The 15,898-nt window shown below is 39.7% G+C and overlaps 1 protein-coding gene across 2 annotated transcripts in view; it reads left to right on the forward strand.

The window, feature by feature from the left end:
• The window catches only part of PLBD1 (phospholipase B domain containing 1), an 80,461-nt gene that overhangs the window by 53,712 nt on the left and 10,851 nt on the right, over window positions 1-15,898 (forward strand). For both annotated transcript variants that reach the window (XM_036762099.1, XM_036762100.1), the window contains exons 7-9: window positions 13,235-13,435; window positions 13,566-13,706; window positions 15,712-15,897. In XM_036762099.1, coding sequence (XP_036617994.1) covers window positions 13,235-13,435; window positions 13,566-13,706; window positions 15,712-15,897 — 528 coding nt within the window. The remainder of the gene's footprint in view (window positions 1-13,234; window positions 13,436-13,565; window positions 13,707-15,711; window position 15,898) is intronic.

Genomic DNA, 15,898 nt, shown 5'->3' on the forward strand with positions numbered 1-15,898 from the left:
GAGGAGATCTTGGAGATTGAGAGGTGCCATGTTTCTGGGAATAGGGCAGATGTCATTGCTTTCAGAAAAGGAAAAGAGCTAGGCATTTGCAAACCAGTAGGTTTGGATTCTATTCCTAGCCAAACTCTAGAACATATTTAGAACTTATCATCAAAGGGCTAGGTTAGGAACATCTAGGCAAAGAAGCAGTGATCACAAAGAATTGACTTCCATCAAAAACAGGTTTGCCACACCAACTTTATTTCCTGCTTTTGATAGGATCACTAAAGTGGCTAGTTGAGGAAGGGAATGCGGTGTATATAGTTTACCTAGATTATAGCAAAACATTTGACAAAGTGTGTAAAGATGTCCTTCTGTACGAGGTAATAAAATGAGGGCAAGACCATAGTACATAGTACAAGTAAGTGAGCTTAGAGATGACTGAATGACTAGACCCAAAGAGTAGTTTTTCATGGGTTGGTGTCAATGTGGAAGGCCATCCCCCCGAAATCTGTGCTTATCTCTACACTGCTTAATGTCTTCATCAATGACTTGGATGAAGGTATAGGTTGCATAAATACTATGTTCACAAATGAAACAAAGGCAGAAAGGTAACTAACATGTTGGACGACAGTCCAGGTCAAAAAAAATCTTGAGCAAGCTAGAGCATTGGGCTACATCTAATAAGATGAAATTTAATTGGAATAAAGGTAAGGCCATATACTTGGGTTCAAAATGCCGACTTCACAAGTACAAGCCAGAGATAATAGATTGCACACACACACACACACACACACACACACATACAAAGAGAGAGAGAGAGAGAGAGAGAGAGAGAGAGAGAGAGAGATCCGTGGGCTATAGAGGACTGTAAATTTAATAACTAAATGATATAACATGGTAGTCATGAAAGCTGTGATCTTAGACATAATGTTCAGGAATGGGTTGGGCTCAGTGTCCTCTCTTGGAGTCCCTTACAACACTAATTTTTTAAAATGGAATTTCAGCATACAAATTGTCCAAAGGACCTGGTCAATCTCAATACTCATGAACTTAAATCCTACATGTTTTCCCATATACATGATAATAGTCAATATTTACTCTGTTGTTCTGGTTGTGTCCATTTTACTTTGAATTATTTCATAAAGTCCATTTCTCACACTTATTAACCTAAATTACATCACAGTATCCATTATTTTAACATGCCACAGTTTATTCAGCCATTTCTCTATTCACATTTTGTTTACAGTATTATACAATTATAAATAATGACAATAAAAATCTTTGAATAGATAGCTCTTCATTTTTTCTTTTTGATAATGCTTTTAGGATACATCTTTAGAAATATAATGATGTGGTCAAAGGATATGATTATTTTTATAACTCCTGCAGTATACTGTCAGATTGCTTTCTAAAAAGATTCTAAGAGTTTGCAATTCTGCCAACAAGGTATGAACTTATCTATTCCTCCACCATTGTACCAGCATTAGATTGCCACTTTAATCATTTTTGCTAATTGGGTGGGCATTATTATATCTCAAAACTGTTTTAATTTGTATTTCTTTGATTATTAGTGAGCATAAGCATTTTAGATTTTTCTACAATATATTTTATTGAGATCTTTTTTTTTAATCAGTCAATTTTCACTCCCTTCCAGACTGAACTCTGCCTTGTGACAAAGGAAAACAATTCACAATTAAGATAGTCAGGGAGTCTAATTAGAATTATAGTTGAATACTTTTAACAGTTTCTTATAAATTTTAGTTTTTATCTGTCATATTTATCACAATTTTTCAATCTGTTATTATCTTTATCTTGATTTCATCTATGTAGATATAGCTATAAATATACCTACATCTATATCTATATTTGTTCATATTATCTATATCTGTCTGTCTATCTATCTAACACTTCTTAGCTACCATTGGCTCAGTTTGCTGCTTGTAATAGGGTAGGGAAAACCCAAGGAGAGAGAAGTACTTTTCAGCAGAGAGAGAAAAGAAGAGAATGACCTGAAGGTGTCTTTCCTTTTTAAATTCTCTCTCTCTTTCCCTGTCAGCAGTCTGTCTGTCTGTCTCTCTGTCTCTCTCTCTGACACACACACACACACACACACACACACACACACTCACACACACTTACACTTTCCCTGCCATGGGACTAAGGGATCAATAAAAGGCTTCCTTCATTCTTCCAAAGTGCCCATGTTTTTCACTGCTGAGCCAGCACATTAGCCTTAAGCAGGCAAGGCAGCTCTGAGCATGTTCCACAGGGTTTGAGTCTGTATAGATGGGTATATATGTATGTCTATATGTATGTGTATGTTTGTGTAGCTATATTTCCTATAGATAGAGATTCTATGGTCAGACATTTTTCATTGCTGTATGCTGGTGAGACAGCTAAGATAGACAAGCTGCTCATTTATATGAGTAGAGGATATTTCTATGATGGACAGCCCTTAAAAATCCAACTCATAAGACCCGCTGGAAGTTCTTGGAAGTTCTTCTTGTTCAGGGAAGTGGGCAGAGCCATAGATGTTGACACATTAGTTGAAGACTGTTCAGAGTATTGTTCACTGAATTAAAGCATTTCAGGAACCATGATTCCCATGAAGCTCAGATTTCACTCAGCTTACATCCAGCTTTTTCTTGGATGTGTCCACATGTTTCAGGGAATATGAATGCAAACAGCTGGTATTTGACAGGAGTCCTAGCACCCCTGGGCACTGCTCTGGTCATCTTATTGCGAATGGGCAAAACCCTTATTGCAAAATCTTTCCTGCCTTAGAATGATAAGAATGAATGAGCGGCAATTTCAGCTGTGATAATTATTTTTGCTGCTTGGATCCTCTTCTTTTGAAAGGAGGGCAGATAATCTAAGGTCATCCAAAAAGCCTCCAAAACATCGGCCACAACTCCTTTGCATGTGTTTGTGTCTGTTGGTGTTTTCTGATCTAAGTATGATTAAATTGATGGGTTGAAATGTATGTGTAGGCATGCATGTGTGCACATAAATATATATATATGTGTGTATATATGTCAAATCAGTGTGTTAGAATAAACTTATACATAAATTTGTGTATACAAGTGTGTATAATACACATGTGCAAATGTAGCTACATGGACACACATTTCTACACCAATGGCTTTATGTACACGTGTGTATTTTAACAAACTGATTTCATCTTATAGGTATATACATAGATGAATTTATATGCATGTAAGTATGTATATTTTAACTTAATTTAAGTCTGACTATAAATAGAAGAACTATCCAAATAGATATAAATATTCATAACTCTCCTACTATGAATTCTGAGCTCCACCTTGCCCTCCTTCCGGAGTCCATCCCACACCTTGTTTCCTCTCCTCCTCTCTTCCCTTCTCCAACTATTTGTGGACTTGACCCACTTCTCCTCCCAGATTTAAGCCCCTTAAAGGACAGGACCATGTCTTATTCACTTTTGCATCCCCTACAGTGCATGTCCTGAAATGAGTAGGTGCTCAATAAAAATTTTTTTAACTTATAGAATTGAATATGATTCAATTAACGTGTTTCACTGACTTTACTCATGCATTTGAAGTTAAGACTTTGGGACTATAATATGTATATCTACGTGTCATAAGGGAACAGTTCCATATCAAACCACATCTACTAGCCCACTCAGTCTGTTTGTTGCTGGCAAATTTAATCACAATCCTCTTGCTAGAAAAGGCCACCACTGCTTCCCAGCCTTCTGTCAAGCCCACACCCTATTTAGAACACTATACCCTCTCATCTTCTAATGATCTCTCCTCCCTTCTTTCAAATAGCTCCAAAAATCCCATCTCCCCTTCCAAACTATTGATGACTAACTGGGTGTAAGATGATTTCCCTGAGCCCCACCCTGTCAGAATTTGTACCTCCTAATGACTCACTTTCTTCAATGAACATCAAATTCACTTACCCCATTACTCATATATAGTTCACATATGGTATATGCTAGTTAAGTGCTTTTGTAGTTTGATGAGACCAAGTTGCCTTTAATATATATGAATATGTAATATTAAAGAAATATTGCTTGTCCTAAGGGGCTAGGCCCCTCCACCTCCCTCGCTATGCCCACTCCCTCTCTTTAAGCGGTCCATCTTTTCTAGATGCAGGCATGAGGTCCAGACTAGGTTCTTTCTTGGGGGTAGGGGGAGATAAGAGGAGGGTTAGGCTCTCTTTCTTCACATTCATCTGCTCTTTAACCTCCTACCCCTTTGCCTTGAGAACAAATTATTTAAAGCTGAGGTTATTGGCTTATGTCTGCCTCTTCCCCAAGTCAAAGAGAAAAAAGGTATTCAGTGTATAATGGGAATCAGGTTGGGACAAGTATTTATTTCTTACCACAAAAGAAATGCTAAATCACGAAAGACTTGTAAGCACAAAATGATACAATTTAAAACAGCATTCATTTATTTAACTCACAACTACTGTTAAAATATCTTGACAAGCTGCTATTTAAATGTCATCCAAAGTTTCATAAACAGCTTCTAGGATTAGGCATTTTGCATTTCACCTTGGCTCCCAATGTTCCTCTGCTAGTAATACTGGCCGGGCTTGGGCAAAGCTCTTTGTCGGTGCTCGGCTTCTCTGATCCTGAAGTTTCCCTTGCTGACAGTCAGCACCATGTATTTGACCCAGCATCTTCAGACCACAAGGTCACATCTAAATCTAGTCACATCCATCTTGAAGCTGATATTTGATCATTTACTCAAGAAAGGAAACACAGTGCAGGAAATGCTGCCAGAGGCCCAAGCCTGAGCTCACCTAATGGAGTCCGTGGTCTACATGGGAATGGGAATGAGGGAGAACACAGCCTATATCCACCAACTCCCTCACAGAGAGGCCAGAGACAGTCTCTGTCAGTTCAGCTATAACACTTCCTTTGAAAATGTGAAAATGTGTGTTCCAATGCAATTGATATGTTAGGGAGCAATTTGAGCATAACACAACTTTTGAGTTTGTTTATGTACAATTTTGTCTGTGAGAAACCTCAAGAATACAGAAAACTATGCCACTTCATAATAACTCACAATCTACAAACCTTTCATTTCCACAAACTTCAGGCCTTCTTCCAGGTAAAGTGTTATATTTGTTTTATACCTTCTGTACAGTAGGAGTTGTGGGTGGACCACAACGGATGCCTCCACTATTTATTATAGTATTTGTATATTTGTAATCATTTAACATGCATAAAACTGTACTAATGCTTTATTAGGTTCATATCTTTTTTTCACATGTCCCTGACAAAGTTTTTGAATGATGTGCCCCAACCCCATTTTCCCCATAAGCCCTGTGGCTTTTATTGCTTGATTTTGCATCATATGGTGATTTTTAGGTGATATAAATTACATTATAGCAGAACTAAATGTCCCCAGCACTGGGAAGTACAAGCACAGAGACCAAGTCAAAATTTTTCTCTTCTTTAAAAAGGTGCACAGTATCATTGCCTTCTCTGGTTCAGCAACCAGTGAGGGCACCACTTTGTCATTTCACAGTGATGGAATCCTACTAAAGCTGCCTCCAGCCCCAGTATTCTAACTTCCTTATAGACCCCATTGAACAGCAGACCCACTGCCCCTACCTAGCCACCACCCCACCCCAGACTCAATATCCTAACTTCTTTATACGTGTCTCATGGCCCACTAGAACAACAGGTGTGTCCATGAACTCATATTTCTCACAGAACAGAAGGTGTGTCCATGTGATGGGATCCCAGCCACTGCCTCTAGCTAGCCACTGCCCCCAGACCCATTCCTTATATTTCCCACAGAAATAGCAGGTATGTCCATGCACTCAACCACAACCACATCCATCCAGTCTCAGACAGGACCACAATACTCAGCCAATCAGAAAGCAGCACCATCAGGATGCCCAAGCAGGATGTGGACCCCAAAACAACAGAAGGGACTTTCCCTAAGTAGGCACCCGCGCAGTAATAGTAAAGAACTGACCTAGAGTGAACTTATGACATAGAGAGGCTTATTATAATATCATTATCATACATATATACCCCCCAAATGGGGTTTTACTGTATGTATTGTGGGTCATCACATGTGCAGTTCCACTGTGGCTGGGACCCCTCCCTATGACCTAATCCCTTAACAGACCCCTACTGCCTTTTTAATATTCATGATTTCTGTTATGCAATTGCATCTTGACCCTATAAAAACCCATCTTGCCCCTATAAAAATCCATCTTGCTTTCTCTGAAGTTGCTGGTTCCTCTTAGAACTTAGCCCACTTCACGAGAGGCATCAGTCGCAATAAATGCCTGTACTTGGATGAGAGGTGGTCTGACTCTGAATACTTTGAGAGGGTTCCACCACAACACCTCGTAAAACCACAACAGTTTTTGGCGTCCCTGGGTGGGCAGAGACTAAACCGCAGCACTAGCAAGGAAGCATTTATTATTAAATGCCCACTATGTGCCGGGTGCTGTGCTAAGGGCTTTACAAATATCCTATCGTTTGCTTCTCACAACAACCCTGAGAGGTAGGTGCTATCATTCTGCCCATCTTATAGATGGGGAAACTAAGGCAAACTTTGTTTTAAATGACTTGCCCAAGGTCACACGGCTTGTGTCTGAGGCTAGATCTGAACTTAAGTTATCTCAACTTCCAGCCCAGCATTAAATCCACTGTGCCACTTAACTACCTTGCCCACATCTTTCCACTCTGAGCCACCACATGGCCAGAAGCAGCCAGGGTGTTTTTTTATCTCCAGTGTGAATGAATGCTGAGTTACCGTGTCCCTGTGGTCCCCAGAGATTTTCAGGAGAGTTCTAGGCATACACTTCCTGGGGTGGCCCCCATAGGCCAATTCAGTTATATAGGCATGAATTTAGGAGGAATGAAGTAGAAGGAAAAGAAGGGTATGTGCTAGTGTACAGGCAGAGTGGAAAGTGTAATGACCTTGGAGTTAGAAGAGACCTGAGTTCAAATCCTGGCTCTGGTACTAGCCCTTTGTGCCCTTCTATTTCATCTCTCTGAGCCTCAGTACTCTCATCTGTAAAATGGGGGTGAAACAGGTAAGCTACATAACTATATTGTGCTAATACTGTTATTATCTCTCTCTCTCTAATGTCTTCCTATGCAGAGACCACATTTGCTTAGCTGACTTTGTTAAAAATTTCTTTTAATTACATCTTTTCATCTCCAGGGAGGAGCATCCTCTCATTCTGCCCACCCCACCCCCCACCCTTACTCCCAGGCATCTCTCTCTCCTACACCTTAAGTTATAGAGTGAGCACAGATCTTCATTGAGAGATTTTCTTCCTCAGTAGCTCCTGGTGCCAGTGAAATCACAGGTCTGCTAAAACAAATTCTATCCTAAGAGTCAGCTCCCATAACTCTGTCTCTTCAACAGTGCTCAATGTAACTGTAATGCTTTATGTTGACATGGTTCCCAGAAGGGATGTGTCAATCAGCTCCCTCACTATCCCTGTGACTTCTCAGACCAAAACACATTCCCCTCTAGGTGTCATCTGTTAGAATGTAAGGTCCCTGAGGGCAGAAGAGACTGTTTTGCATTTGTATTTATAACGCCCATGCTTGGCATATTCATAATAATGATAGCAAAGACCACAACAACATTTATATAGTGCTTGCTATATATATATACACACACACACACCAGGCACTGTACTAAGTATTTTGCAAAAATTAACTCATTTGAGCCTTACAACTCTGCAAGGTAGGTGCTATTATTAATCCCCATTTTACAGATAAGGAAACTGAGGCAAATGGAGGTTAAGTGACTTGCCCAGGGTCACACAGCTAGTAAGTGTCTGAGACAGGATTTTGAACTCATGTCTTCCTGACTCTAGCTTAACAATTTTTTTCAACTGCCATTCGTTCATACTGCAGAAGAAAAACAAGACATAGTCCTTGTCTTCAAAGAACCTTAGTTAGAGAACCTTCAAGGCTCAACTTAGGTGGTAACTCCTCATTTTTCCCAGCTGGTAAGAGTCTTCCTCAAATTTTCCCATAGCCCTCTGTTTTCTCCCTAGCTTCCTTCACTCCTTTCCTTATATTTTGCTTATAGTGTTGCATTTTCCTCATAGAATATAAGCTTCTGGAGGATAAGATTTTGTTTTTGTCTTTGAATCACTCACCAGTGCCTAGAACCAAAGCTCATAACTAGGGTAGGGCTGTCAGGGCTTTGCCCCAGAGCACTGAAAACACCAGTACTCCTTCCACAGAAAAAAGAACCGAGGTTAGCACCTAGTTAGTAAGAAGTTAAAAGAGGAAGTTAACAAATGGTCCACTTCTTAACCTCAAACGAATCCTTCTGTGGTCCAGTCCCATCCTCTAATGACCTCCCAGCAGCCCAGGGCCCAGTGTCCCAGATCGAGTGCTAATATTCTATGCCATTTGACCTGGATGCAGCTTGTGTTGCCCCAAGGACAAATATTGCTACTTAGCATAGTACCTTTCATACTTGCGGGGGTGGGACGAAAGGGTGTAATAGATCTGTGATTTCATCAATGTGGGCAACTCCCTAAGTGAAAAATTCTCTTAACCGATGCAAATCAGTAACTCCTGTGACTTCCAGTCTTGGAGAGCTTCCTCAGCCACTGAGAAGATAAATGTCTTATCCAGAGTCATAGAACTAGTACGTGTCATAGGCAGGCCTGAAACCTAAATCTTCATGACCCTAGATCTGTCCCCTACTCCATGCTGCTTCTCATTGGTTCGTGTCTTTTCATTTTGGCCTCCCAACTGACTTGCCAATTCCTTGAGGCTAGGGACCATGTCGAAATACTTTGCATGTCTTAGTACAATTAATACAGTGTTGAATACATTCTAGACTGTTCTCCAGGGAAGAGCCAGCTTCATCATTATAATTACATGGTGTTCAGTTTTATTTTATTGTTGGGTGTTTTTTTTCCATTAACATCTTTGTCTTAATTGTGACTATTGTTTTCCTAGTTCTGCTTACTTCACACTGTATCAGTTCTTCATCGTTGTCCTTTCTCAATAATATTCTATAACATTCATATACCACATTTTTCCCAACTGATGAATACCTATTTTGTTTCCAGTTCTTTGATACCACCGAAAAATGTAAATGAATGAGTATTTTAGTATATATGGGACCTTTTCTTTCTGTCTCTGAACTCCTTGGGGTATATGCCTGGATCAACAGACATCCACATTCCACCCTTAGCTGGGGGTGGTACCCCATGGCTCTATACTCTGTATTCCATATGTAGAGCTCTCTTATCTCTACACTCTCATTTAGTGAGACTATCTCCCATAGGGTTAATTATCATCTCATTAGAGATGATTTTCTCCTGAGCCCTAGTCTCACATCTGTCGGTTAGACATTTTGACCTGATGTGCCATAGGCATCTCAGCTTGTCCCAGAGAGAAGCCAAACCAACCCTTCTCTGGAAGTTCCATATTTCTTTCAAGGGCATCTTCATCTTGGAGTCACCCTCCACTCTTCACTTTCACTCATCATACATTTGAGTCAGTTGCCAAGTCTTGTCAACTCGACCTCCACCACACATCTTTTTCCCTCCACTCATATCACCATTACCTTTGTTGAGGCCCTCATTACCTTTTGTCCTGATGCTTGCACTAGCCTCCTAATTGAGCTCATTGCCTCAAGCCATTCTGCTCTTCACCTGTCCAGAACAGAGCTTTTTCCAATACACATCTGATCATATCATTGTCCTACTCAGTAAACTCCAGTGGCTTCCTGTTACCATTAGGAACAAATACCAGTTCCTCAGTATGGCATTTAAAGCCCTAAACAATCTGGTCTCAACCTACCTTTGCAGGTTTATTTTATATTACTCTTCTTCGCAGACTCTATAGTGCAGCCTACCAGGTGGTCTTACCGTTCCTCATAAACAACACTATCTCCTGCCTCCATGACTTTGCACCACCCTTCTCCCTTGCCAGGAATGCACTCCTTTTTCACTCTCTACCTCTTAGAGTCCCTGGTTTCTTTCAAAACTCAGGTCAAGCATCACCTTCTGTGTGACCCCACAGCTGCTAAAGTCTTCCCTCTCAAAATTATCTTGACTTTATTATGTATATAACTTATTTATTTTGTACATAACTATATGCGTACATTATCTCCTGCAATCGAATATAAACTCCTTGAAGGCAGGGATCATTTTTCTTTGCCAGCACCCAACATGATACCTGGCATGTAGGACCATAGACTTAGAACTGGAAGGTAATTTACTACATCCATGTAGTCCACCCTTTCCCCTTCCTGCCTCATTTTATAGATGAGAAAACTGAGTCCCATAGAAGTTAAGTGACTTGGCAAGATCCCACGGGTGATGAGGGGTAGATCTAGGATTTAAGCTTCTTTGATTCCAAAGTCTTTCCAATGTGCTACATTTGCCTCTACGTACTTAATAAGTCCTTGTTGATTTATCAATACGGACATTTTAATAACATTTTAAACATAATTCCAAATTGAATTCTGTGGTGGCTAGATCATGTGGCTACAACTCTACCAACAGAATCAAACAGAGGATTTTGTATTTTATTCTGTAGTTTATATTTTATCCTAGAAGTAGTTGGAAACCACCATAATTTATTAAATAGATGGGTGACGTGGTCAGACCTGCCCTTTAAGAAGCCCTCCCTTTGTCAGCTGAATAGAGGATGGATAGAGACCTTATTTAGGCAGGGAGACCAATTAGGAAGCAGCAGCAAAAATCTATGCATAAGATAAAGAGGCCTGAACCAGGAAATCGGCAGTGTTGGAGGAGAGAAGCGAGTATATACAGGGAAAAGAAGGGGACGTGTCTAAGAGTTGTTAAGAAGATTATAGTTAATAGGACTTGGCAACAGATTGAGTAGGGGAGTGAGGAGTTGAAGATAATGCCCACATTGTGAGTCCGGATGACTGGGAAGATGCTGGTGTCCTCTTTAGTAATTAGGAAAAGGGAAGGGCTTGTGGTGAAAGATGATGAGTTCAGGTTTGGATATATTGAGATTAAGATTTCTAGAGGACAGCTAATTCTAGAGCATTAAATGTTCAATAGGTAGTTGGAGATCTGAGACTGGCAGCCAGGTGAGAGGTGAGGGCTGGATAAACACATCTGAGAATCATCTACTCCAGGGTGATAATCGAGTCCTTTCCACACTTGAGGCACCATAGTAATGCCAGCAGCTCATGTGCCACCCTTAAGTCTGCATAGAAAGGATTTCATTTAATCAACAAAGGCGATGCTGTAATATGTAATTCATCCACCAGATGGTGATATACTACAGCCACCAGCCCAGTGGTTCCACCAGTATTTCTGCGAAAGAACATTGCCAAAATAAGAGGCTGTAATATTTGCACTAGCCACTAGAGGGCATTTCCACATTCTTGTTCCTACTGCTGTGAATGCAACAAAGAACTAAGCAAGCAGTTTTAAATTTTAGTCTAGGAATTGATATAAAATATTGCTCAAGATTATTAAAATATGTATCCCAAAGAGATCATAAAAACGGGAGAAGGACCCGCATGTACAAAAATATTTATAGCAGTTCTTTTTGTTGTGGTCAAGAATTGGAAGTTGAGGGGATGCCCATCAATTGGGGAGTGGCTAAACAAGTTATGGTATATGAATGTAATGGAATACTATTGCGCTATAAGAAATGATGAGCAGACAGATTTGGGGAAAACCTGGAAAGACTAATATAAACTAATGCTGAGTGAAGTGAGCAGAACCAGGAGAACATTATATACGGTAACAGCCACATTGTGTGATGACTGGCTTTGACAGACTTAGCTCTTCTCAGCAATGCAAGGATCTAAGACAACTCCAGAAGACTTATGATGCAAAATGCTATCCACATGCAGAGAAAGCACTTTGGACTCTGAATGTAGATGGAAGCACACTACTTGTTCTCCTTTTCTTTTGTTGTTTTGTTTTGTTTCTTCTTTCTTGTGGTTCCTCCCATTAGTTCTATTCACATTCTAAGTCAAATCATGACTAAAGTGAAACTATGTTTAATATGAATGTATATGTAGAGCTTGTATCAGATTGCATACCATCTTGGGGAAGGGGAAGGAAAGGGAGGGGGAGAAAATTTAAAACTCAAAATCTTACGGAAGTGAATGTTAAAAACTAAAAGTAAATAAATTAATTTTAAAAAATAAAAATAAAAGTGCAGTTCTAAGAAAAAAAACCTTATTAAAATATGAAAGACCTATGACTTGCTACCTCATCACTCCATGCCTGGAATCTTCTTTTTCTTAGTCATAACCAGCCATGTTCATTAGATTCAGATCAAATGTTCTATGGCCACTAAGTTTATTACATAGAGAAAAATGGAAAAGAAATAAATCAGGCATTCTTGCCTAGGACTTTCATCCCCACAATCTTCTGGTCTCCTCTTACAACTGTGTATGATTACCTTCAGGTCATGGAAGTAGTTTCAGAAAGGGGAGGGGAGAGCTGAGGGGAGAGGTATATCCTGGACCCTTATCCTAGATAGACCTTAGAGTTCATACAGGAAAGCAGAGTCAGTGAGAGAACAAAGGTCTGTTTCCCTGTCCCTGCTCACCTTTCCTCCGCACTCCATGACAGCTAATAGGCCCTGGCATTCTGGAATTCTCAGCAGTAATGATCCCCACAAAGTGCATTGGCAGCTTACACATCTTAGCTCTTGGTTCTTATCTTGTCTTTGTACCACTCCCCATCATTATTGGCAGAGAAGCTCAGGCTGTGCTGCTGAAAACCTAAGAAATCTGATTCCCCAAACTTTATATGACTTGCCCACATGCCAGCCTCCTGCTGACTGTAATGTGTCTCTCCTCCCTGTGCCAAATAGCTGACAAGAGGTCTGTCAAGGGCAAAAGGGAAAGGGGAGACCTACACATCTGCCCACTAAACGCACCAGATCCCTTCATCCAGGGTTATGTTCATAAATGTTTAACAATCAGCTTTGGAGGGGGGCAGGGATGTATAAATGACACACTTTTAAGTTCAGTTTGCATTACTCACATTTTCTCCATCATTTTCTCAAGTTTGGACAACAACAGAATGATAAATCAAGCCCTGATTTGTAGCATTTGCCAATTTCTGCGGTGTAAATGTTCAAACTGAAAATTCAGTAATCTCACTTAAGCTTGTTCAAGCTGGTTACAGCACACCCCTGAATACAGTTAATGTTAAGTAACTGGCATTTAACTTATGTATAGTGTTCTATGGCTGTACAACCTGGCAAAATAAAGATGATTCTATACTGTTTATTTTTCTGTAGGTTTCTTGGAATCTCTGGACGATTTTTATATTCTCAGCAGTGGTTTGGTCATGCTGCAGACCACCAACACCGTATTTAACTATACCCTGCTAAAACAGGTGGTGCCGGAGTCTCTTTTGGCCTGGCAAAGGGTCCGGATTGCCAATATGATGGCAGATGGTGGCAAGAGGTGGGCAAATATCTTTTCAAGATACAACTCTGGTAAGTGACCTTATAAATGACCTTCCAGTCAAGTAAGACCATTTTGCTTTAGTATCACAATGTATGCATATCTTTTGTTTCGGGATAATGGCAGGCCTAAGTTACTCCTCCATGTTTTCCCCCATCTCAGGCACTTATAACAACCAGTACATGATCCTTGATCTGAAAAAAGTGAAGTTAAATGACAGTCTTGCCAATGAGACACTCTTCATTGTGGAGCAAATCCCCACGCTCGTGGAATTCTCAGACCAAACTGACGTTCTCAGGAAAGGTATGTACTCGGCTTTTACTAGTCAGACTGGAAAAAATTAGACTAGGTTACCATAAACTGATTGTACAGTGCTGAGATCCACTCTGCATTCCTACAGTTTGAGATTGTGACCTTGTAATTAGTCACTTGTAATTTCTTATACCCCTCTAAGATTAGCATGTCCTCCAATATTTCTGGTTAAGTCACTTAAAACCTCACTGGTTCTTAGTTTCCCCAGATGTCAAATGGAACAAGTAATACTCAGGGGAACTATGGAAATTAGTATCTAAATTGGAGAAGTGAGAGTTTTATAAAACAGATGGATTGAAAAATTATTCCTTAGTCATCTGTTGCTGAAAGCCCACCTTTCCCAGTGTTTACTGTACTCCCAGCCCTTTCTTTTGCTCTTTTCATTAGTGATACTGAACCTCCCTGCCTAATGCTTGCTGCTCCTTCCCTTGTTCCCATCCGAAGCCTGTTCCCACAGTGTCACATTCAACATCTGCCCATCCCTTCCACTATGTTTTCTGGATCTCTATTTAGTCTATAATTATCAAATAACTATATTTAGTCTATAATTAGATTATATTACACTATATTTTTTTTCTGGATTTCTATTTAGTCTATAATTAGCAAATATCTATATTTAGCCTATCATTAGATTATTTTGTCTACATTTATTCTGGATCTCTATTTAGTCTGTAATTAGTAAATATCTGTATTTAGCCTTTAATTAGGTTATATTAGACTATATTTATTCTGGATCTCTATTTAGTCTATAATTAGCAAACTTCCTTTCATTTTAGACCTCTTCCTTTCATGCACCTTCTATCTTTTGGCATTTACTGGGACCTGACTCCCCTTGGAAGACACTGCATCCCTGGCCATCCTTTCTAATACTGGTTGTACTTTTTTTTTTCTCATACCCTTTTCCCCTTCTCTTATATGTGAGTTAGAGTATTCCTTGCTCCCCGTTGCCACTTCCAGACTCTTCCTCTACTGCCATCATGTAGTAACCTTTCTTCCTTGAATCTTCACTCCAAATTTATCACCCAATCTAGATCCCAATGGTTATTACCTACCAGACTACAAGATATTCTTTCCTTTCACAATAAGTTAAGTGCCTGTTCATGATGTCACTTCCTATCCCAACTCAACCAGCATGTTGGTTCTGCTTAGGGCCAGGGCCCTAAGGAACAGGGCCTGTTCCTTTTCTATCAGTTTTGGTAACATAACTGGGTTTGAATCCCATTACCAGATACAACTTGAGGTTAGGAAAACTTTAAGATTCTAAGGAATTAGAGCTATGCTATTTTTTTGTGGCCATGCCATTGAATAACCTTTTTTTTTGGACACATTGGCACCTAAATTCTGCCAGAGGGGCATTCAAAGCCATCTGTCTTTTGGGAGAATTCCACCCAATTGTGAATATTATTGTAGTATTATCAGCCCCAGAATATTTATTTCCTAGTCTATAAGTTGCTTTAAGATCTTTGGTTGAACTAAAAGACATCAGGATTTAGATTAATGTAATTATCTTAATTCCTGAGGACTGCAGATTAAATGGACTCTTTCTAGAAAAGAAGAAAGATGGCATATTATGGATGCATAATAGTGCATATACTGTCAGACATGGTCAATGTGTAGATTTGTTCTTTTAACTGTTTTTCTTTGTCACAAAGATATTTTCTATGGGGTAGTAACAATTAAGAAATGACAGTGATATTTTAAAAATGAAAAGCATTAAAAATCTTTTAAAAAGATAATTGGTTAAAAACTAGTCTTAAAATAAAACATGGGTTCTAATGCTTCACCTTTTAAGTAAATCTAGAGATCCATTTACTTGGAGACCTTCCTCAAAGAAGAGAGGCCAATTTGTGTCCCAGCATAATGTCATTGTAACTTTTCCCATTATCAAAATGAATTACAACAAATAACTTCTCTTCTTCCTCTCTCTCCTTTTTTCTTTCTCTTCTTCCCTCCAACTCTTCTCCCCATTGTCAATCTCAACTCTGCCTCTACTCAGGATATTGGCCATCCTACAACATTCCTTTCCATAAGAGGACTTACAATTTGAGTGGCTACCCAACGATGGTTCAGAAATTCGGCTTGGGTTACTCTTACGACCTAGCTCCAAGAGCCAAAATCTTCCGCCGGGACCAGGGAAAAGTGACGGACATAGAATCCATGAAGAAGATCATGCGGTATAACAG

Source organism: Trichosurus vulpecula, chromosome 5 (assembly GCF_011100635.1).
Source record: "Trichosurus vulpecula isolate mTriVul1 chromosome 5, mTriVul1.pri, whole genome shotgun sequence".
Taxonomy (NCBI): domain Eukaryota; kingdom Metazoa; phylum Chordata; class Mammalia; order Diprotodontia; family Phalangeridae; genus Trichosurus; species Trichosurus vulpecula.